Raw genomic sequence first — 22,031 nt, 5'->3', positions numbered from 1 at the left:
CGATGGCATCACTGGTCGACCCACAGACGCGTCCGTAAAAGCATAGCTCTCGTCCACTGAAATTGTCAGGACTAGCGCCGGGCTCGATGTCAGCCAATATTCCAGCATAATCACTGGCATCTGTAAATATTGTGTGAACGCGAAAAATCCGCGTGCATCTGCCTCATGTCATGACGAAAGGGGATATTGCAAGGCATTGATAAACCCTAATCGTTTGTAATAAAGCAAATCAATCAGTTATCCATGGCATCATGATAACTGCTGGAGTGACAAGTGGCCGAAACGTTACGCGTAAACTAACACACCAGACGAGGACGACAATCCCGGCAATGGTCCCATCCGTTGGGAAGCTTGTCGCGGTCTTGCAGTCCCTGGGAAGGACCCGACGTCTGGTGCAGCTGCTGAACGCGCCCTGACCGGCCACGGCTGGCGCAGGTGTTGATGCCGGCAGAGCACGGTGGCTGGTGGGACGGCGCTCACTTCGCCTCCCACTTCATCATCTACCTGACCAACTGGACCCAGTGTCTGCTGGCCCACAGCGCGATGGTGTCGGCCGGCCTGGCACTCGAGCACGTGTACCGGGTCAGGAAAGGTCAGTGGGTCAGGTCAGGTCAATAGACGTGGCTCCGACGCGACCTTCCACTCTGTTTGATAGTGAGACACAAAAGGCGCCAAATTTATACCAAACACAGCTGCACATAGATCCACAAAGTTGATATACACAACAGTCAATGCATCCGGTCAACAGTGGTCTGTTCGTGTGGGCTGTCAACAGTGCAGAGCATACATCTGTACGTCGCTCGACGTCCATTGCATTCTCGTCGAACGTTTTGACCTTTAGTAACATTACACATGGAAGCCTTTTATAGCGTGATAGGAAATACGGCAAAGGCATGTCGACGCCATGCCGTGACGCCTTACTTATATTTGGGCTGATCTGTTGGATTTTCGATTTTACAGACATCAAGGAAGTAGTGTCGACGTCTTATTAAACAGACCATGTTTTCGGCGATATTGGCCATATGGAATACATCACGCGCTTCATAAGATATTGACTCCATTTCAAAGAAGCCCGCAAATCGACAGCCAACCATGGTTCAAGTGATAGCAGCCTGCTCCATGCACATCTGTCAATGAGACAGAATCTCAAACTTAATCACCTGGCCTTCTCATTAAGGCATGATAACATCGTCTGCTTCTCAAGGCCTGCTGATAGAGGCTGGCCGCCTTCCGTTCCGCTACCGCTGGAGCTGGCTAATGCACAACATCAGCGCGGCGCTCGTGTTCACCGTCACCATCGCCTTCTGGCCGAGCGTGTTCCAGCCGGACTCGGAGCAGCCGCCCAGCTACTTCACCGTCTCGTCCCACGGCGGCAACAGCGTCTACGTCCTCCTGCTCCTCTTCATCCACCGGTGCGTCCCTGAACACAGCGCCCGCGCGTGGGCGCTGGGGACGCGTTCTCTCCTACCTTTAACCGGGGAGGGGATGCGCTACAGGCCCTCCACACATTTAGGCCTCACACCTTCAGAGTCAGGCCTGAGTTCTGCTGAGGTTAGGTTTGGTCATATACCTCTTGACCAGCTGATGAATAAGTCGTCTGGTGTACATGCCCGCTCCCTGTGCCACTCCGCACTCACTTTCCCTGCCGCTCCGTACCCGCTTCCTCTGCCGAGCCTCCGTCGACCGCAGAGTGCCACGGTGTCCACCTGTACTGCCGTCCCTCCCCTCTCCCCTGCTGACTATCCGCTAACCCGGCTGGCCGCCGCGGTGTTCCCCTGCACTGCCGTCCCTCCCTCTCCCCTGCTGACTGTCCGCTAACCCCGCAAGATGCCGCGGTGTCCCCCTGTACTACCGTCCCATCCCTCTCCCTGCTGACTGTCCGCTAACCCCGCAGGATGCCGCGGTGTCCCTTTGTACTGCCGTCCCATCCCTCTCCCTGCTGACTATCCGCTAACCCGGCAGGCCGCTGCGGTGTCCCTCTGTACCGTCATTGTAACTCCTCCGCTGACCATCACGTGCAACTGCAGGGCACCCCGCCGTCCCTCTGTACCGCCGTCCTCACCCCACCCCCTCGGCTGAACATTCGGTACTCCCGCAGGGTGCCGTGGCGGTCTCCAGCAACCGCCGACCTGCCCTCCCCCCTCCCCTCCCCCCCCCCCCCCACCTGACTATCCGGTATCCACCGCAGGGTGCCGCGGCGTCCCCCTGTACCGCCGACCTGCCCCCCCCCCCCTTCTGCTGACTATCCAGTACCACCCACGGGGTGCCGCGGTGTCTCGCTGTACCGCCGACCTGTCCCCCCTCCCCCCCTGCTGACTATGCGGTAATCCCGCAGGGTGCCACGGCGTCCGCTACACGTGCTGCAGCCGGCGGCCGGTGGCGGCGCTCTACCTCTGCTTCACGGCTGTGTACACGACGCTGGGGGGCACCACCGAGGCACGGCCACACAGCCTTCTACCCGGTGCTCGACTGGCACCAGCAGCCGACGGCCGCCGCCCTGTTCGCGTTCGACCTAGTCATCGGCGTGCCCATCTCGTTCTTCGTGGTGGTAGCGCTGGCGCTGGCGCGGGAGGCCGTCTGGAGGCGCTGGAAGGGTGTCAAGGCATCGCAAGGGAGCAGGCTCCTCTTGCAGAGCGGAGGCACGCAGGAGCGGTACGACACGTGGCCCTGAAGATGGTGCTCATGGAACGAGGACAGCCGTTCGGGCAGGGCTAAGAACTGGCATGTGTACGTCTGGTCTAGCAATTATAATAATGCGTGGTCTGGATTTACCTGTCTCAAGCAGAGTCTTCGTATACAGCACCACAGAGCTATCATCCTGCAGCCAGGCCTCAGTTTGACGGGGCTCGCAGTTCCCCGGTTTGTTGGGGCGTGGCCGTTCCTTTTGAGTGGGTGTCGTTGGTCACGGTCCCATTCAGGTGATCAGGACCTGTGGAGTGTCGGGTGGTATAAGCTCAGTCGGGGAGTCGAGCTTCACGTCTTTTTGGGGGAGCTCAATGGACCTCACAAAGCGATTCGCAGCTTCTCACCCACAGGTGAGCTGTCGCCTACAATCATGTTGTTAAGTCTTCAAACAAGGAACGAGGATGTGTGCCCCGCTTTCAAACTCAAGGTAGCAAAAAGGTCCCTGAATTGACACAAACTATTTAGCTGGTGAAATGTCTACAACGTCGCTCATTCATGAGGGCAGTATCAATTAGCCTGAATATACAACATTGTCTATGCATTGATATCAGCCCCAGAGCCTTGTTACAACTTTCAGAAGAAACCACAAGAGATGTTTGTACGATGCGCACCCTGATTCGATGTTCCCACATTTTATGCATTGTTTGTCGCATACGATCAACGATGCAATGACCTATTGTACGCTGCAAGGTCGTTAATTACATTTAGCTGTTCTCGCGGCCGCCTGAGTAGTCACTTTTGATGCCGAGCAGCACTACAGAACAGTAGGACTTCACCACTCGAGCCGGCAGTCTCGTAGTCAGCTGTTCTCTGTGCTAAGTTTACATCACTGTCGACATAACTTCATCGTTCGCCCCCTTCCCAAAGGGAATTTTATTTCCAACAGTGGCGTAACAGTCCAAATTCCGCGGATATGAGTGTAAGTTTTAATTACTTAACGATGGAGGGTCGTAAACGATCTTTTTGCAAGCTTCTTCCAACAAAGGCAAATGGTCCTAAGCCTAGCATTAAAGTAAGAAACCTGCATTTTCACCTGACAAAAGGCACCTGATGGATTTTTTGGGCGTCGGATTTTTGATCATTTCTTGCCGCTAAAATCTTTGTTTTTAGCATACGGTGACCAGCTGTGGCAGCAATTTCTTCACTAATACGTGCGTGACTGCCGAGTGTTTCTATTGTGGGCATATCTTGCACATGCTGCACCTTCCTGAGGAAAGCGACAAATAGATCTGCGTGAGTCTCACAAAGAAAATCGCAAACTACCTTTCCTTATCTGCACTGATGGCTCCTTCATCATTCAAATACCGTTTGGGGAACACGTCTAATCAATGCTAAATATCTGGTCGGTTTAAACCCTGTGCCGCAGTACATGCTCCCGGCTGCGGCCCATACAACTGGCGCCGTCCGCAATATTCTGGCGTGTTTGGGGAGGTGCATTGGTTCGCAGAATTTAGGTGAGGCGACAGAAGGCACGCGCTCCCGTTATAAACGCCACTTGGTCCCGGCACCAGGGGGAGTTAATATACGGCTCTGCCGGGAGTGCATGAGAGACGTAACGCCCTTTTATCTTCACGGGCGACGGGCGCTCATTAGAAACCGGGCAACGTCAAGTCCGTGGTGTAATTTGCAGTTCGCATGGGGGAAATACACTGTGCACTGATTTCAAAATGGGTCAAGCCGAGAAAGGGGATCAGCTGTGGATTTGTCGGAGCGGACTGCCACTTAGTCCCTGGTGCATTTTCCATGTCCCATTTTCATTTGTCAACGTGCTACTATTCGGCACGTTGACCAGATTGAGGCACCCAGTTTTGAAAATGGGTTTTCAGAAGTCGATGTGATGTTTCCACACAATAAATAATCGGCCCAATCAGTTGCTTCATTTAACTATTTACTCGCACTGAATTCACTTTCCCTATTTAATACGTCAACAGGTTGCAATTATCTATTCAGTTGGAGGGGCTTCAGTTCCGACTTCGTCTCCATCCCCCAGCTTTCATAGAAAGATGAGCCAAATGAGGAGAGAAACTCTGTTGGCAAATATTACGGGTCAGTTGCATAACTTTTTTCGTGGTTAAGCCCGCATCGTTTCGCGAAACTTCACCCCTGTTGCTCATGCAGCTCGTTGCTGACAAATTCTCATTCGTTCCGCTGCTCATCGACCCAATGTATTTTAATTTTCGCTTCAGTAATGCAGGAAGTATAGAAGAAAACCGTCGCTTTTTGTAAAGAAAACTGGTTTGTTTCAACCCACTGGCTGTAATAAGCATGAAAAACTCCTTACGCGCCCTACGTGAAATTGTGTGCTTCAGAACGGCGCAACACGACGTGCATACATGTGTCTGGCAATTACAGGTTGTTCGAGCTTGCAGACTACAATCCTTTACGTTCCGAAACTTGTGAGAGGCGCGTAACCCCATGTCCCCACGGTGTCGCCAGTCCTGATGGCGACGCCCCTGAAGGTACGGCAGGCACGAGGCTGAATAAGGCAGGCTGTGAAACGATGAACACCAAAGTTACAGGGTATGTTGAACTGTACGTGAACCCACTTAGGTCAAGTGTAAGGTAACTAGGTCATGACCTTCGGGTCAAATAAGGTTAAACAAGGTCAAGTTCCAGGTTGGTCTCCAAAGTGTCCCCAGAACCTAGATAACTGTTTTTAAGCTAAAAGTCACACGCTCATTTAAGGTCACCGACCTTGTTTGACCTTTTGAAGGTCATGGTGACCAAAATCACAAAAGACTGTTCCCAGTCTTGCATTTGAATAAACGACAATGATTACGCTAGGCAGTATGTCTCCAAAAACGAAATGTCGGCCTACGTCATTTTCGGTCACTAACCTATTCTGGCCTCTAAGAAGTGTATAGAATATGTACAATGCGGTTCCTGCTATCAATAAATTCGAAATGAGCACCGAAAACTATCCCTTACAGCAAGCCTGAGGAATAAAACAGGTCGGTTTTGACCTTGGTCTGCCACTCATACCTGACCTTAGGTCAACGTAATTCCCCCATTTAACATGTGTTGCCTAAGAGAGCACTTCAGAGACGTATGCCTTTGTCCAAACACTACGTTGTTGCATCAGATTGAACGATTCCCTGGAAATTAGCTTCCGCTGAAATCATGGCCTGACTTTGACCCCCCATATGTCTGCGACCTTACAAGGTACATCCACAAATTTGATACTAAACAAACCGCCATTCAATTATCTACAGCTATGCAAAATTGGGGCTGTGCCGCGCAGTTCGGAAACCCATTCTGGAAAAAACCTTCGAGGGGGGGGTCAAGTTGACCCCCACCCGAGCGCATGTCAAAAGAAGCGGGACCAGAGGATCAAAGGGCGCGCCGCGGGTCTCAAAAATGCTAAGATTCAAAACAAAAATATCTGAAAAAAATGTCCATTTACACACGACGCTGCTGCCGTGGAGTTGCCGCCGAATTGACTATAGGTTCAAACCACCTGCGGTCATAGTTCAGCTCAGGCAGATGACTATCCCCATAAAAACTACACACGGGAGCTTCCGTGCGTATAACCAAGAGGGCTCACTCTTACCCGCTACGCGGTACGTTCTCCGTCGCACACCTTTCAGAGCTTAGTTCGGACGGCAGCATCAACTAAATGCACATGTCCTCAGCAAACTACCTCGGATGGCGGAGTGGTTTTGGTCACAAACAGCACGAGACCTCAGAGTACTTTTATTGCATCGCAGACAAGCCTACAGTACCGTAACGATCAAAGGTCACAGCTACGACCACCGCCACCGCCTCACAGCTGGAGTTATTGAATGTCGTCTGCCGCAACAGGACAACTGAGGCGCCCCTCGAGCCCCAGCATCAGACCGGTCACGTGACATCGGTCGCGACGACTCCTTCCGTGCGGCTGGGCAACGCTACACTACGCCCACCGACGCCAGGTGCTAGATATGACGAGCGGTCAGGGCCACGCAGAGCAGCCAGACCAGCGCCGCCGGAGAGCTCGGCGAGCTTTGGACGCCGTCAGCTCTCAACGCGACGGATTTTAAATCAGACGGAACCAAACGGGGAAGAAGACAAACAGCGCTAGCATGTGCCATTCAATCAATGACAGCGAGGGGTATCTACTGATAGCCAAGCTATTGAACGAAGGAAACCCAGCAGCACAGAACCTGGCGCGATCGGTCAAGAAGAGGACCATTGACCAACCGTGGTCCAGAATCACGGAACAACACAAAACTGGTCGGCACTGAGCTTCACATCTAAGGCGTCGACCTGCTGTTTGTTACCCCCGCACACAGCGAAAAGCGCGCTGGTGTAGGCAAAACAATATCAAAAGTATTGCAGATCCGTTCCAGCTCTAGCTGACATCACACACTGCTGCTGACTGCCGCAGACTTCCTACGGGTCTCCTGCGCGCAAGTTAACCATTCGGCGCACCTCGGCTACCGCCAAGCTAAAGCGCACACACACAGCAAGGTACCTTCAGCGGGGGCTAGTCTAGGCACGCTGTACATATATGACGCGGTGTCGCGTGATTCCCGGGCGGCATACCGTACCAAGATATACGCGTTTTCTTTTCTTGAGATGCAAGTTGTGGAAATCCCAAATACGGAGACAACATGCATTTGTATGCGCTCCTTGTCACTGAGCTTGTACGAGGAGATGCGATCATGACTTTAAAACATAGCCGCAGCGCCCCTCCATCGACACAAGAAAAAAACGCAGGAGTGAAAACAACACGTGCTCCCTGAAACCACAAGCCACCCGGCGACGAAACAAACTACGGCACACGCCATATGTCCTGGTAGACGACGCCGAAGACCGAGGCGAGACTATGCACAACAGCTGATACCCAAAATCGTCCGATATCGACCGTCACTGGAACGCCAGACGACAGTCAGCCTGGACAACAGAGGTAAACTGATGTCCGGTGACTCATCAGCTCCGTAGTTAAAAGATATCACCCCCAAATGATGGAGACATTGACTAGAAATACAAAGGCACCACGACAAACCCGAAGTAATACCGTTACTCACCTGGGACCGAGCCCACGTGCCACCCTGCACAACCGTCAAACGCCGATGGGACGCGACCCGAGAAAACCCTACCTATCACTCACCCTCCACAACACAGCACAGGCCAGTGGTAGTTATAGTGTTGTTTGCCTGGCTCGGCGAAACACACAACTTTACTTGGGAATCCCCAAAAACTAACCTCACTCGACCAACAAAGCATCTACAACCTCCTTCGCCCGCCCAAGGCTGCCAAAGCCCCGCGGCGCCGCGCAGGGTGCCAGCGGCCGGAGTAGCTGCTGCGCTAACGTGTAGACAAGCCTCCCCGCGGCCGGCTCCGGACAGCAGAGGACGGCTGGCGCCCTGGCTGGCGGTGGGGCGCCAGAACCCACGCGCTTGTTGTCGGGGATCGACCACGCACGTCCGTATACGGCCCTGGGGAAAAAATACTATACGTGTGCCGTGAGGCAAGGATATTTCCAGCTGCGGCCGAGAAAGTGTTACATGTCTAAATGATCTTCAATGACTCAACGACTTTGCTTTCTCTAACAGCGTCCGCTATATGCCTAACAACATCAGTCAGTTTCCCTCAGCTACTCTAGGTACGCCAGCCGATTGCCGGATAACAAGGATGAGATACTGCGCGGCGGCCCTTATCACTGCCTGAGGTCCACAACCGGCACCTACTGCGCCACGGCCAGCGGCTACCGCGCGACGGCCGACACCTACTGCGCCACGGCCGGCACCTACCGCGCGACGGCCTGCCCCTACCGCGCCACAACCGGCACCTACCGCGCCATAACCAGCACCTACTGCGCCACGGCTAGCGCCTACCGCCCCACGGCCGGCACCTACCGCGCCATGGCCGGCACCTGCCGCGCCACGGCCGGCACCTACTGCGCCACGGCCGGCACCTACCGCGCCACGGCCGGCACCTGCCGCGCCACGGCCGGCACCGCAGCACACCTGACGCGCGACCCCTCAGCCCGGTCTGACCCCAGGCCTCACTGCAGGGTGTTATCCGGGCTCCGTCTTGTATCCCGGTGCTCCGCCGTCCTCTCACCACCCACCGCTGTCCCACACCTGAGGAGCAACCTCCAACGATGGGACCTACGTGTAGTTTCGGCACGGGGCCTCGCAGCAGTCGGCACCGCCTTCTGGTGGCCCTCACGCCGATCCTGAAGCGCTGGCGACTGCGGCGCCGCGCACCGGGCCGGCCGATGTGAGCTCACTTGGCCCTCTCCTCCCTGGTGACCTTCTCCAGCCGCTTCAGCGCCGACTGGATGCGCACGCCCAGCCGCGACTCGAAGTCCGTAGTCCTTGTAGGCGTCGCGGGCCGACTCTAGCAGGGCTCGGCCCTCGGCCCGCCGCTGTGCGGAGAGAGGGCAGGGTCGGGTCACCGGGTCACCAAAGACGGGATCAACAGAGACGGATCACCGAACGCCCGGGTCAACAGCGATGGGGTCACCAGAGACGGATCAATAGGGGTCACCGGGTCACCAGAGACGGCATCAAAACAGACGGATCACCGGACGCCCGGGTCAACAGAGATGGGATCACCAGAGACGGGTCAACAGGGGTCATCGGGTCACCAAAGATGGCATCAACACAGACGGGTCGACGGAGATGGGTCACCATACGCCCGGTTCAACAGAGATTGGGGTCACAGAGACGGGTCACCATACGCCCGGTTCAACAGAGACGGGATTAACAGACACGGGGTCGCCATACGCCCGGTTCAACAGAGATGGGGTCAACAGAGACGGGTCACCATACGCCCGGTTCAACAGAGACGGGATTAACAGACACGGGTCACCAGACGCCCGGTTCAACCGGGATGGGGTCAACAGAGACGGGTCAATGAAGACGGGTCACCATACGCCCGGTGAACAGAGATGGGGTCAAACAGAGATGGGTTAATGGGGTGGGATCAACAGAGATGGGTCAACAGAGATGGAGTCAACAGAGACGGGTCGACGGAGATGGGATCAACATACACGTTCATCAGACATGGTCAGCAATGACTTGCATGATTGACATGAATTCAATGACTTGCATTCAATGACAATGCAAATGACAGCAATGCAGAACAGCAGCCGGAACATAACCCACGCTACGACTGAATGGTCCTTTAGCCCTGGTAATGATAATGTGTCCTCTAGTGCTCTACTTACGCAAGGGGTCTCGGAAGTGTTGGATGGAGTGGATCGAAATGAGGTTATAAAATGAAAAGGGCCCACCCACCCTATTCGCCTGAGAATGTTTTTCCCCAAATCGACTAGTAAAACAAATAACATCAACTGTCTTAAGCCCCACACGCTCGCAATCTCAGCAACCCAAAGGATCTCAGGATGTTCCAAAGTCGAATTAACAGTTACAGCAACAGGAAAGTAGATATTCTACTTTTGATCCTGTAGTTCCACCCACCAGATGCCAGCACCACTTCTCGGTGTCGTGAAGGTTAATCCGTCCTTATCATCAAGTTAAAACCAATTCATGACATTTTTAATCAGTGTCATCATTATCAAACATTCCCCCTGGCATGGCTCCAGCTATGACCTGCCTACATACAAAAGCAGATGAAATCAGCTATGTTGAATGAGGGGCAAATGAATACCCGCTGGACCTAAACTCATACCTGAGGCAGGCAGCTACCCGAAAGCTTGTTTTTCTGCTGCGGTGTGGTGTAAAGGGCAGAAAATTCGAAAACAGATGATGTAGCAGGAGTCCAATCTATGCTTGTCACCAATAAGTAGTGATGTTGATCCATGAACACGCAGAAAAGCAGTCGTACGATCAGATCGTAGTCAGCCATGCGGGGGACAGCCGGGCCACGGGAGTGGCCGCCGACCCGCGCTACGGGAGCAGGGCTCAGATAAAGAATACCTGAAAGAAGGCCCTTAACTTTGTGATTTCATTGCTTGCTAGAGAAACTCCAGTTTTATGGTTTTTGCCACATTGTTTTGACAGCTGGCACTCGAGGCTCCGAATTGGTTCGCAGCTAACATGCTGCGACAAATATATCCCTTGAAAAGCAACCGGCGAAACCTAGGCGTATGAAAACTCGGGCACATGTGGGCCATTGATTGTAAGTTTTGATCAGCCTTTGCTCAGGTCGTGCTTGGCATCTATTCTGTGGAGGCAGATGCCTCACCAATGACCCAAAATGCCTACCCGCTGGTGGAATTTCGCCTCCCCAGAGAACAACGTTGAAAAGTAGACGAATAACACTGTAAAGCTGGATTTTCTATATTCCGAATGGCACAGACGAGTCGAATAGGCAAGATTGTGCACAGGTGGGGGAAACAACTATATATACACATATATATATATATATTATATATATATATATACATACATATTATATGTAATATATATATATATGTATATATATATATATTATATATATATATAATATATACAACTAATATAAGATATATATATATATATATATATATATTACCATACATATATATATATATACATATATATATTATATATTATATATATATATATATATATAATATATATATATATATATATATGGCATGTTCCACACATGACATCTAATTATCCACCCACCCACCCTTGGTCATCGAGGGGGGGCGGCGGCCTTGCTTCCCAGTAATAGTTCACTAAGTATACCCTGAGCCTGCCCCACACACTTTTTGAGACATCCCCACGCCTATGGTGCCCAGTGCCGCCGCCACTGCGTGACCGCCTGGCAGGGCCGCCTCACCTGCGGCTGTCGCCGCAGTACATGACCGCCAGCTCGTAGCTGGCGTGCGGCGCCACGTGCGGCCGGCTGCGGTCGTCGCGGCCCAGCACGAGCGCGCGCCGGTAGTGCCGCTCGCCTGCTGCAGGCTCGTGTTGTCCAGCACGCCGCCGCTCACCAGGTGCGCCACTGGCCGCCAGCGCCGGGTAACTCCAGCGACGCCCGCTCACGTCTGAGGCGGGGCAAGGTGGGTCAAGCGGCAGACAGCGGAGGAGCACCAGCAGAGAACGTCCAACCGCAACGGGACCCGCCCGGTGACACAGAGGAGCAGCCTGGCCCGCCTACGTCTGGGCGGGGTGGGGGCGGGTCAGCGAACAGGGCGGCAGAGGAGCACCAGCGGACCCGGCCCCGCCCACTGAGGCGGGGTGGAGGGGAGGCAGAGCGCGTCGTCTGCCACACGCCAGGCAGGGGACCCAACTATCACAATCACGAGTGATGATAGGCAGGCCGGCGGTGGGGGGGACTGGAAATTAAGAAAAGACGAAATAGCAATGCAGCAGATTCAGCCCTCGAGCGTTCCCAACGCCCTGGCTATTCTAGCTTAATAAACAAACTCCTCTTAAGAAAGAACAGAAAATATCATAACAAGTAACAAGAAGCCTTGAAGCGCAATGCTGCTTTGGAGACATCACCACCCGGAAGGTCGTGATGCTGAATGAGAACCGGCACCACGACCGCCGGTCCCCCGCGCTCGCACCTCTCACCTTCAAGCACCGTGCTCCAGAGCGGCCGGCAGGCAGACAGGAGGGCAAGCACCACGACCGCCGGTCCCCTGCGCTCGCGCCTCTCACCTTCAAGCACCGTGCTCCAGACGGCCGGCGGGCAGGAGGGCAGCACCACGACCGCCGGTCCCCCGCGCTCGCGCCTCTCACCTTCAAACACCGTGCTCCAGACGGCCGGCAGGCAGGCAGGAGGGCAGCACCACGACCGCCGGTCCAGCGCGCTCGCGCCTCTAACCTTCAAGCACCGTGCTCCAGACGGCCGGCGGGCAGGAGGGCAGCGCGTTCCACAGGTAGAGCAGTTCGTAGGCGTGCAGACGGCAGGTCAGCTGGGCGAGCGGCGGCGGCGCCGGCTGCCGCAGCGCCGCCGTGCGTCGCTGCAGGAAGGCGTCCAGGTCGGGCCGGCCGGCGCCCGGCGGCAGCGCGGGCCGACAGCAGGCCGGCCGACAGGGTAACATCGCCTGAGGCGCCGAGCAGACTGGGGGAGGGACACGGAGAGGCGTGAGGGGGGCGGGGAGACGGCAGCCCGGCCGACAGCAGGCCGGGCCGACAGGGTAACGTCGCCTGAGGCGCCCGCGCAGACTGGGGGAGGGACACTGAGAGGGCGTGAGGGGGCGGGGAGACTGCACGCCGGCCGACAGGGTGGCATCGCCTGAGGCGCCCGAACAGACTGGGGGTAGAGACACGGATGAGGGCCGTGAGGGGGGGGGAGACTGCACGCCGGCCGACAGGTGGCATCGCCTGAGGGCTCCGAACAGACTGGGGGAGGGACGCGGAGGAGGGCGTGAGGGGGCGGGGAGACGGCACGCCGGCCGACAGGGTGGCATCGCCTGAGCGCCCGAGCAGACTGGGGGAGGGGACACGGAGAGGGCGTGAGGGGGCGGGGAGGACGGCACGTCGGCCGACGGGTGACCTGACCTGGGGCGCCCGAGCAGACTGGGGGAGAGACGCGGAGAGGGCGTGGAGGGGGCGGGGGAGACGGCACGTCGGCCGACAGGGGACCTGACCTGGGGCGCCCGAGCAGACTGGGGGAGAGACGCGGAGAGGGCGTGGAGGGGGCGGGGAGAGACGGCCACGCCGGCCGACAGGGTGACCTGCCCTGGGGGCGCCCGAGCAGACTGGGGGAGAGACGCGGAGAGGGCGTGAGGGGGCGAGGAGACGGCAACGATGACCGACAGGGTGACCTGACCTGAGGCGTCGAGCAGACTGGCGGGGGGGGGGGGGGAACGGGGAGGACGTCCAGGGACGGGGAGATGGCAGACCAGCCGACAAGGTGACCTGACCTGACGTCAACCAAGGCGGAACGCACTCGTGAGAGCTGGGGGCAGACTGAGGAAGACTGGCCAGTCGGTAAGGTAACGGAAAAGCTGGTGGTAAAACGTCCGTATTCAGAGAGAAGCATCGTGAAAACGGGCGCGCAAACACTTTTGGCACCCAAACCGCACAGTAATGTAACGTCTTCAAGAAGGCCAAGGCAAAGCATGTCTAGGGGTAGACGGCCAGCATATATTCTAACAATAACAACCAAATATCTGATTGACAGTCTATATATCACCCACTACGAGTTCATTAATGACAGTAGTTTGGGAGCTCCGCAGAAGCGAAGAAAAAAACTGTGCTTGTCAGCCAGGCTAGCCAAACATGACAATCACATACCTGGGACCAGCAGCACATAACAACGAATGGCTAAACTCCACTCCAGAAGCCAGAACCATACCCAGGTATGCCAGCAGGCAGGCAAACATTTCAAATCTACACATCTCATACCGCATGCCAAACGTACGTGCAGGTGGGCTGACTAACGCACTGAGGTAGCGAATAGCGCTGCCCAGTGCCAGGGTGTGTTCGGGTGAATCTGACGGACCGGGAGTGGAGCCCCCCCCCCCCCCCCCGGACCTCCAGCAGGCGCTCGGAGGAGTCTCACCAGCGGCCAAGTAGTGGTAGAAGGCGCGGGACCAGCGGGACTGCTGCGCCAGCTCGGAGAACGCCACGAACGCGCCGACCCAGTCCAGCTGCATAAGCCGGCACCAGCCTGAAGACGATGTCAGGCGCGTCACCAACTGGCACGACCGATCGGTCCGGTGCCAATGAATACTCTGCCATCAGGCTGTTCACAGAACACCTCGCATGGCCGACGTGGGAGCGAGATTGAGCCCAAATCGCAATGAAAACCCCGATCTTGTCAACAAATTCCAAATCGGTCATCCGAATCAAATTATATGGCCTTGACCATGCCGTGTGCTATCTTAGGGCTATCCATTACAAGCTGTCTAAAACAAATACAAACGCGTCACAGTCCACGGAGTGTCCGGGGGTAATCCATCGTTTCGTTTTCCCACAACCGATGTTCGCATTCGTCGCAACTGACCTATTTCATGGAGGCAGAGCAGTCGCACCTCTTGCTGCTGACCCTGGCTAGCTGCCACCTCATAGGCTGCGATGGCGCCCTCCAGATCCGACTGCAACGCCAGGGGGCTGTTTCTCACGCACAGATCTGACGTAACGGGGCAGTCCAAACAACCAGGGAGCGACTACATGATCAACACAGTTGCATCTAGAAGGCTAGCAATGTCCTGCGTGACACCCACACGCGGCTGACGGGGCCGCGCTGGCGCCGGTGTTTACCTGCAGGGCGGAGGACGCGGCCGCGGAAGAACTGGAACAGCGCCGCCTGTCCGTAGCGACCGGCCGTCTCCCGCAGCAGGATGCTCGGAGGTGGCCACGCCGGCTGCCACGTTACGGCAGTCCAGCGAGAGCAGGGGCCGCACCACCGAGTGGTACCACCAGCAGCGCCAGGCTAGAGGGTGGGGAGGTGGTCAGACACATCACCGACTGGCACCACAGCAGCGCCAGAGGAGGTGGTCAGACATACCACTACAGGGGGTACCACAGCAGCGTCAGGCTAGAGGGTGGGGAGGGTGGTCAAACACATCACCGACTGGCACCACAGCAGCGCCAGAGGAGGTGGTCAGACATACCACTACAGGGGTACCACAGCAGCGTCAGGCTAGAGGGTGGGGAGGTGGTCAGACACATCACCGATGGCACCAACAGCAGCGCCGAGGAGGTGCGTCAGACACACACTACAGGGGTACCACAGCAGCGTCAGGCTGAGTGTACGAGGGACAAAACATGTCCGGGCATAGACGGGAGCGGGCGAAGATGTCCGGACATAGACGGAAGGGGCGAGATGTCCGGGACGGAAGCGCGGCGAGATGTCCGGGCGTGGAGGGAGCGAGCGAGATGTCCGGGCATAGACGGGAGCGGGCGAGATGTCCGGGCATAGACGGAGCGGGCGAGATGTCCGGACGTGGAGGAAGCGAGCGAGATGTCCGGGCATAGACGGAAGCGGGCGAGATGTCCGGATGGAAGCGGGCGAGATGTCCGGACGTGGAGGAAGCGAGCGAGATGTCCGGGCGTGGAGGAAGCGGGCGATATGTCCGGGCATGGAGAAGCGGGCGAGATGTCCGGACGGAAGCGGGCGAGATGTCCGGATGGAAGCGGGGCGAGATGTCCGGACGGAGAGCGGGCGAATGGTCCGGAAGGAAGCGGGCGAGATGTCCGGACCGAACGCGGGAGGAGATGTCCCGGACGGAAACGGGCGAGATGTCCGGGCATGGAGAAAGGCGGCGAGATGCCGGACAACGTGTGCTGCCCGATCAACTTTTGTTTAACCAAATACAAGATCACATGACCACGTCTCCAAAAACCAGCATGACAGTACAAAGTCATCAGCACAGCTCTATCGCCCGACGAACCCATCGCATGGCGAATGTCCCCCCGACTAAGTCTGTCACACCAACAATATCCCCAACACGGATGAGGACGCCAGTAAGTGTACTCGATTTCTCCGACCATGGTACCTGGCCAACGGCGCTCTCATGTCCCGCGAGGTTCTGCCAGAACCATCAGCGCCGCCAGCGCCGCCGACCGGTCACTCTGGAACCTCCCAGCAGCTGGACCACCTGCGGAGAAAACGCCGCTCGGAGTCAGGTCAGGCGGTGTCCGTCACCTCCGCTCGGCGTTGCCGGTCTGAGCGTCTGATCCGAGCATCGTGATGCCTGAGCTGCATTCGGCTTCAACCACACCATCGACAAACAAGCGCCACTCTGTTGTGAGCACTTAGAGCTGTCCAAAAGCAGTGCCGTCATCGCACCATTCCGTAGACATGGGACAAAAAATCAGAGGTATATAAAAGCCCTGTATCATGGCTACCCGGAAGCCTCCTCTGAATGTTCTCACCACAAACAGCTCACTGGGTGGGTACGAATGCTGGCTGAGCAAACACCAAACGGCCAAATGCTTGAGTTCCAAGCAGCTGAACGCTACGGCGGAAGATCAAGTCTCGCGGGCACGCGCTGGCCGCCGTGCTCGCGCTAAAAACAATCGGGCAGGGGGGGGGGGGGGGAGAGCAGGTAGCACGCGGCTCCACACCTTGACGAACTTGGACGGCAGCAGTGAGACACGCAGAGCTGGAACAGACCGTAGCCCAGCGACACGGAGCCCATGAGGGCGCGCACAGCTTCCGCCGAGACCGCGCTGCACACAGCCGGCGGCGCCCCGTCACACACACAAACAAACACACCTCCACACACCTCACCCGCAGCGCAGGAACGCATGGGCGCCCCGCGGCCGCCCGGCACGCAGCGAGCGTAGTTGTGCGCGCGTGGGTCTCCATTCGGTGACGGGCCTTCGCAAGACAGATGTCACGGCAGGCCACCGCTCTTGTCAACACTAACTTCCCTGACCACCGACTGCCCCACTTTCCCTCAGATACCCGCATCAACTGTGATGGCTCACACTGCTCACGCTGGTCCACGTCTCCCCTTCCAACGTATGTCCCGGACCGATGCGTCTTTTCAAACGTGGTCCCATCCCCGGCGACCATACCCTACTACCCCGCGTTCACGGCCAATGCCAACGCTCACTATGCTGGTCAATACCGCCCTTTTCTGTCCGATATCAGTGCTCAGAGCCAATTTTCTCAAGGGCGATCCATAACAGTCCACACATTACCCAAGAGGTCTGCATCAATCAAGCCGGGCTCGCAGTTATCCCACTCAATCCAGCTAGTTCACACTCTGCTCCCGTCCAAGGTACATGTTCCCGCGGGACCCGATCCCGCGGCGACTGCCGCCACTCAGCTACACGCATTTCCCCCCCCCCTCCCCCTCCCCTCCCGGACCCTGTCCCTCTGGTGTCCTCCCTCACCTGAGTTAGACTCACTTTCCCCGTCTCCTCAGGTGTCCTTCCTCACTTAAGCCTACACCCACATCCCCCTGTCCCCTCCGGTGTCCTCCCTCACTTCAGCTACTCTCACTCACTTCACTCCCCTCCCCACGTCCCCTCCGTGTCCGCCCTTACCTCAGCTAAACTTACTCCCCCTGTCCCCTCCGGTGTCCTCCCCTCACCTCAGATACACTCACTTCCCATTTTCTCTCCAGTGTCCGCCCTTACTCGGCCTGGTCCACACGGAGCGGGTGGCCGAGCGGCGCAGGCCGCCGCCGCCGCCGCCAGCGGCCGCTCCCGACGCTCAGGCTCGGTGAGGAGGAGGAACGTGGGCAGGAGCGGGCGCGCCGGCAGCGGCGGCGGCTCACACCCGGCCGGCTCACCCGGCTCGGCCGCTTGAGACGACAATGGTGCCGTGTCAACGACCGAGCACCGGACCAACGGCGTCATCACAGCACAGGACTCGTGCCAACAGTATCGGGACAGCCCACGGAAATGTATCATCAATGTGGAATCGTCGAGGGGGTGTGAAGCTTACGACGACCGGCGCCGGGTCGCGGACAGAGCATCGAGGGGAGGGGGAAACACGCCAGTGTCCGACGACGCACTTCTGGGTGAATGATGATGATGATGATGATGTGGGGTTTTAGTGCGCATCGACTGCTGAAGGCCATGCAGCGGCCCATGCAACTCCCGTGTGAAATCATCGGTGAGGCAGGCGAAAGATCGACAGCTCGGGGCTTCTGATCGACAACCACACGTACGGCAACGGCCGTCTCACCGTTCAAACAACGCTTCTAGAGTTTTGAGTAAGCAAAGCAACGGGAATGCGACTGCAGCAAAAGCTACAACGATAACCGCGGAACACAGCACAGAGCACACACGAGCCCCCCGACGTCAACGGCCCTACCATCACCCGCGCCGGCCCATGCACAAAGATCATCAGACAGCCTAATGCCTGCTCCTGCTTAGCCTGATAACGGGCTGTTTCGCCCAATCGCCGCGACTGTTGCTGTAACAGTCGTTCTCACGGGCGTTAGCGTGTATACGCTTGCACCGTGGTATACAACTGTTGAGTTTCCTACGCAAGGGTTAAATGACAGCTGCTAGCGACAGCTGCCGCCTTGCAAACTTGACTGACGCAAACCAAATAAGACTACCGCTCTCATAACAGCCCCGATCAGAAGCCCGCGAACACTGTCTAGCGGAGGGTACGCTGGTAACGGGACGGCCCGGACGAGACGGGCGACGGGCGCTCACCGTCCACAGGCACCTCCTGCTGCACCTGCCGGTACATGGCGCTGATCTGGCCGTAGATCCTGTCGTAGGTCTTCCAGGCGCGCCGCAGTCCCCAGCTGCCCTTCACACAGCTGCCCAGGTCCTGCCAGAGAGGAGGGGACCGACTCACTACACCGGGGGAGGAGAAGCGTGGCGAGGGCCTCCCCAAGATACCAGCTCACCACCACCGAGAGGACCATAGAGGAGACTTCCCGGGACTTAATGACGCGCTCAGCTGCTAAGGCTACATGGCATCGCCTGCCTCTCACCCTGGCAGCAAGGGCGGATACCGCGGGGAATCAAAGCCCATGCCTCTAGTTTTCCAGACGCTACACTACCGGCACCCCAGCGGGGACTTCCAACAGAAAAGAGACAAAAGATCTAAAAGGGAGTGTTCCACATTTGTATGCAATTTTCAACTGAAACAGTCACGTTAGAACATCATTCCGTGCAGTTAGCAGCGCTGCCCCACTTAACCTCCCTCTATTTCTGAGGTGATGAGCCCATGAAGATGTGCAGACTACTTCAAGGTAACCCAAGTATCCATGACGCCATAATGATACCATTTCCATCCTGCCATTTCATTGGCCATGCAGCAACTAAGGCCTCGGAAGATATAACTGTCCAGTCGTCCATATCTAACGTTCGTTAGCACGATTTTCAGACATAACGACCGTCCGTAGGCTGTTGGGAAAGCTTCAAATTTGAAAATATTGAAGCAAGCATGAAATATTATGAACAAGCTCACTTATAACTATTGGTATACTTTTCAAGCGGAAAAGACCACTCGAGACCGCAAAATTGTCTGTTTAGTAAACGTGCTCCTCAATGTGTCATGGCTTGATTACGTCGTCGCGCCTTGCACAACATTGATTGTGAACCAATAGCAGGCCGTTATATCTGACGATCGCGCTCACGAACACCAGATATGAACGCCTCGACAATAATATTTGTATTGGCCTTGATCGCCGCATGGCAAATGGAATGGTAGAATTTGAATGACGTTGTTATGACATCATGAATGCTAAGGTGACTGAAATACTCTCCCCGATATACCTTTCCCATTTTCGCGGGCGTATGGCTCAGAAACTAGACGGGCTTTCGTCTTCAGAAGGGCAGGATTGTGGATGGCACCAAATGTCTTCAAGATAGCTATTTCAGTTCGAAACCCCGCATAAATGTGGAACGCTCCCTTTACACAATGTTGTGCCAGGTATGATGACACAATCACACCATGAAGTATTAGGGGGCATATTCGCTAGAGAACTTGTGTCATATAGAGCAGTATTTTCCACTTAAGAGTATGCTAAAAGTCGAAAGCAAGCTAAATTCACCACATCCGAAGCTTGCTTCTGCATCTTCAAAAAGGAGCACCCCCTTCAAGATGACTTTGTCTACATTTTACATAGGACATTTGTCTTTGCCTCTGCCAAGCATCTGTCAGATACAAATTGGAAGTCCAGATCCAGTGTCATCATAAAGCAACCGCAAGGCTTCTTTAACAATGGTTAAGGGTAACCACACATCTGGGGTGCATATTTCTTATGTCATCCAACAAAAGCTTATGAAGTGCAATCCTCTCCACACTATTGGCGCCAAAGGGAAAGATAAAGGGATAGATGAAGCACAAGTTGTGGCAGCAAGCAGCCCAGTGAATGACCTTGGCAGCTGTCTGCTGTTTGCTGACCTCACCTGCTGCAGGAAGTTGAGGACGGCAGCACAGACCTGGCAATCGGCCACCACGATCTGCCGTTCCAGCAGCTCCACCACTTCCGCCTCCTGCCACGGACATCAGTGGTTACCAATGGACAGATGGAAGGGCTATGTTGTCAGCTTTGCAGCACCTTAGTGTGAGCCTGCCAATGGAAGTTTCCAGTGACAGGACCAAGCCTGCTGGGCTGGATGGATGCTATTGTTTCAGCCGTACACTACAGACTGTGAAGGTTTGCACCAACTCCTTCCCATTAAGCCCATCTGTGATAAACAGTTGAGCTGTCTGAAGCAGCCTATGGCAGCCTGTGGCACTTGTGTGGCAGCCTGTGGTATGCGGTGTCCACAAAATGGGACCCTCTTTATGGGGATGTTGAGTGGGATGATGTGATCACACGCAACAGAAGACGTGACATGCCTGGAGCTGCTCAGTGCCCTTCAGCTTGCTCTTTAGCTGGCTGACAAGGCCGGAGCCAGGTGCCACAGCCTTCTCTGTCACCTTCAGCAGTTGCAGTGTCTGCTCCAGCTGAGCTGTTTCAAATGTCACAACAGCACTCTGTTGGGAAAACATCAACCCAGATTATTCACTGATGGGAACTTGGATGAGTGCCACTAACCCACATAAATAATGTGATGTAGTCCCTAGTCTTGTAAATAGTTCCAGATGACTACCCCATGACTTCAGGAGACTTTTAACACTTCATCACTCAAAGATGGTAGAAATGCCCCACTTAAGCTCCTCAGCTCCTAGCTCCTAAGCTCCTAGCTTACGCTCCTAGCACAATCAATATTGTACAGAGAAGAGTCTCTAGATTGGTAGTTTGTATGATTAGAGCACTGCCTTTTGGATTCATGTGGCAAGATTAGTTCCAGGTAGATTCATGTCCCCTTAGATGCCAAGATGCACCACAAAAAGTGGTAACATTCACATTTGAGGTCAGGTAATGTCACAGGGTAGAAGGATCAGTGCCAAACACCACAGCATGTCAAGCTTTTGTCATAGCATTATGAAATTGTACTGGACTTTGATAATCAGTTAGTGAGATCAGACTGATGTGCCACACACCACTCAACATTGGCTCTGATATAAAAAGCCATCCAATCAAAAGACAGAGGCAAACCTTAAAACTGAGATATTGATCATGTAATTAATTTCATGAATGACATAAGACTTGAAAAATGTGCATACGGCATATGGGGCCTACTTTTCATATCACAAGAAAATCCAGTAATGTTTCCTGACCGAGAAAATATCTCAGTCTTACTGGCATGACAAATCAGCTCAACCACTGCCATAAAAAACAATTATTTTACAATACTGGATCATAATATATTCTGTCCTTACTTGCATCATCATTATGCCAAAGAGCAGCAAGGGCACTTACCATGACAGCAACATAACACTGTGCCATCCTGACATGCCAGTTTTCATCGTGATGACGGAAGAGTTCTTCAGCTTCCACCACACGGTTGTTCAGAAACATATCAATGCTTTCCCTTGCTAGCTCCATGTTCATTTCTGTGGGTTAACAATGATCAGACAGCCCTTGTCACATCACTTCTGCTGTATGGGAGTCACAGCCATGTGCCAACATGAAATATGCCAAATTTGTCACTGGCATCATGCATGCTGTTGCCTGGCAGTCCATC

At 55.3% G+C, this 22,031-nt stretch overlaps 1 protein-coding gene across 1 annotated transcript; it reads right to left on the bottom strand.

Annotated features, from left to right (window-relative positions):
- Window positions 1-8,898: 8,898 nt before the first annotated feature.
- LOC119113612 (tetratricopeptide repeat protein 39C) lies at window positions 8,899-21,738 on the bottom strand. The gene is made up of 10 exons (XM_037237901.1): window positions 21,727-21,738; window positions 20,800-20,937; window positions 20,364-20,450; window positions 18,654-18,774; window positions 16,599-16,703; window positions 16,071-16,129; window positions 14,790-14,892; window positions 14,089-14,196; window positions 11,410-11,524; window positions 8,899-8,989 (listed from the first exon to the last, which is right to left on the bottom strand). The coding sequence occupies exons 1-10, from the start codon at window positions 21,736-21,738 to the stop codon at window positions 8,899-8,901; spliced, it is 939 nt and encodes a 312-aa protein (XP_037093796.1).
- Between the last annotated feature and the right edge of the window lie 293 nt (window positions 21,739-22,031).

This window comes from Pollicipes pollicipes, unplaced genomic scaffold, assembly GCF_011947565.3.
Source record: "Pollicipes pollicipes isolate AB1234 unplaced genomic scaffold, Ppol_2.1 Scaffold_7262;HRSCAF=8765_pilon_pilon_pilon, whole genome shotgun sequence".
Lineage (NCBI taxonomy): Eukaryota > Metazoa > Arthropoda > Thecostraca > Pollicipedomorpha > Pollicipedidae > Pollicipes > Pollicipes pollicipes.
This window is presented reverse-complemented; position numbering and strand designations above follow the sequence as displayed.

Excerpts from the sequence above, each read along its gene's own strand:
- LOC119113612 (XM_037237901.1), bottom strand. Across the intron at positions 16,130-16,598 it reads TGCCGTCCAAGTTCGTCAAG|GTGGTCCAGCTGCTGGGAGG; the intron begins GTGTGGAGCCGC and ends TTTTCTCCGCAG. Across the intron at positions 11,525-14,088 it reads CTACCACTACTTGGCCGCTG|GCGAGCGGCACTACCGGCGC; the intron begins GTGAGACTCCTC and ends AGCCTGCAGCAG.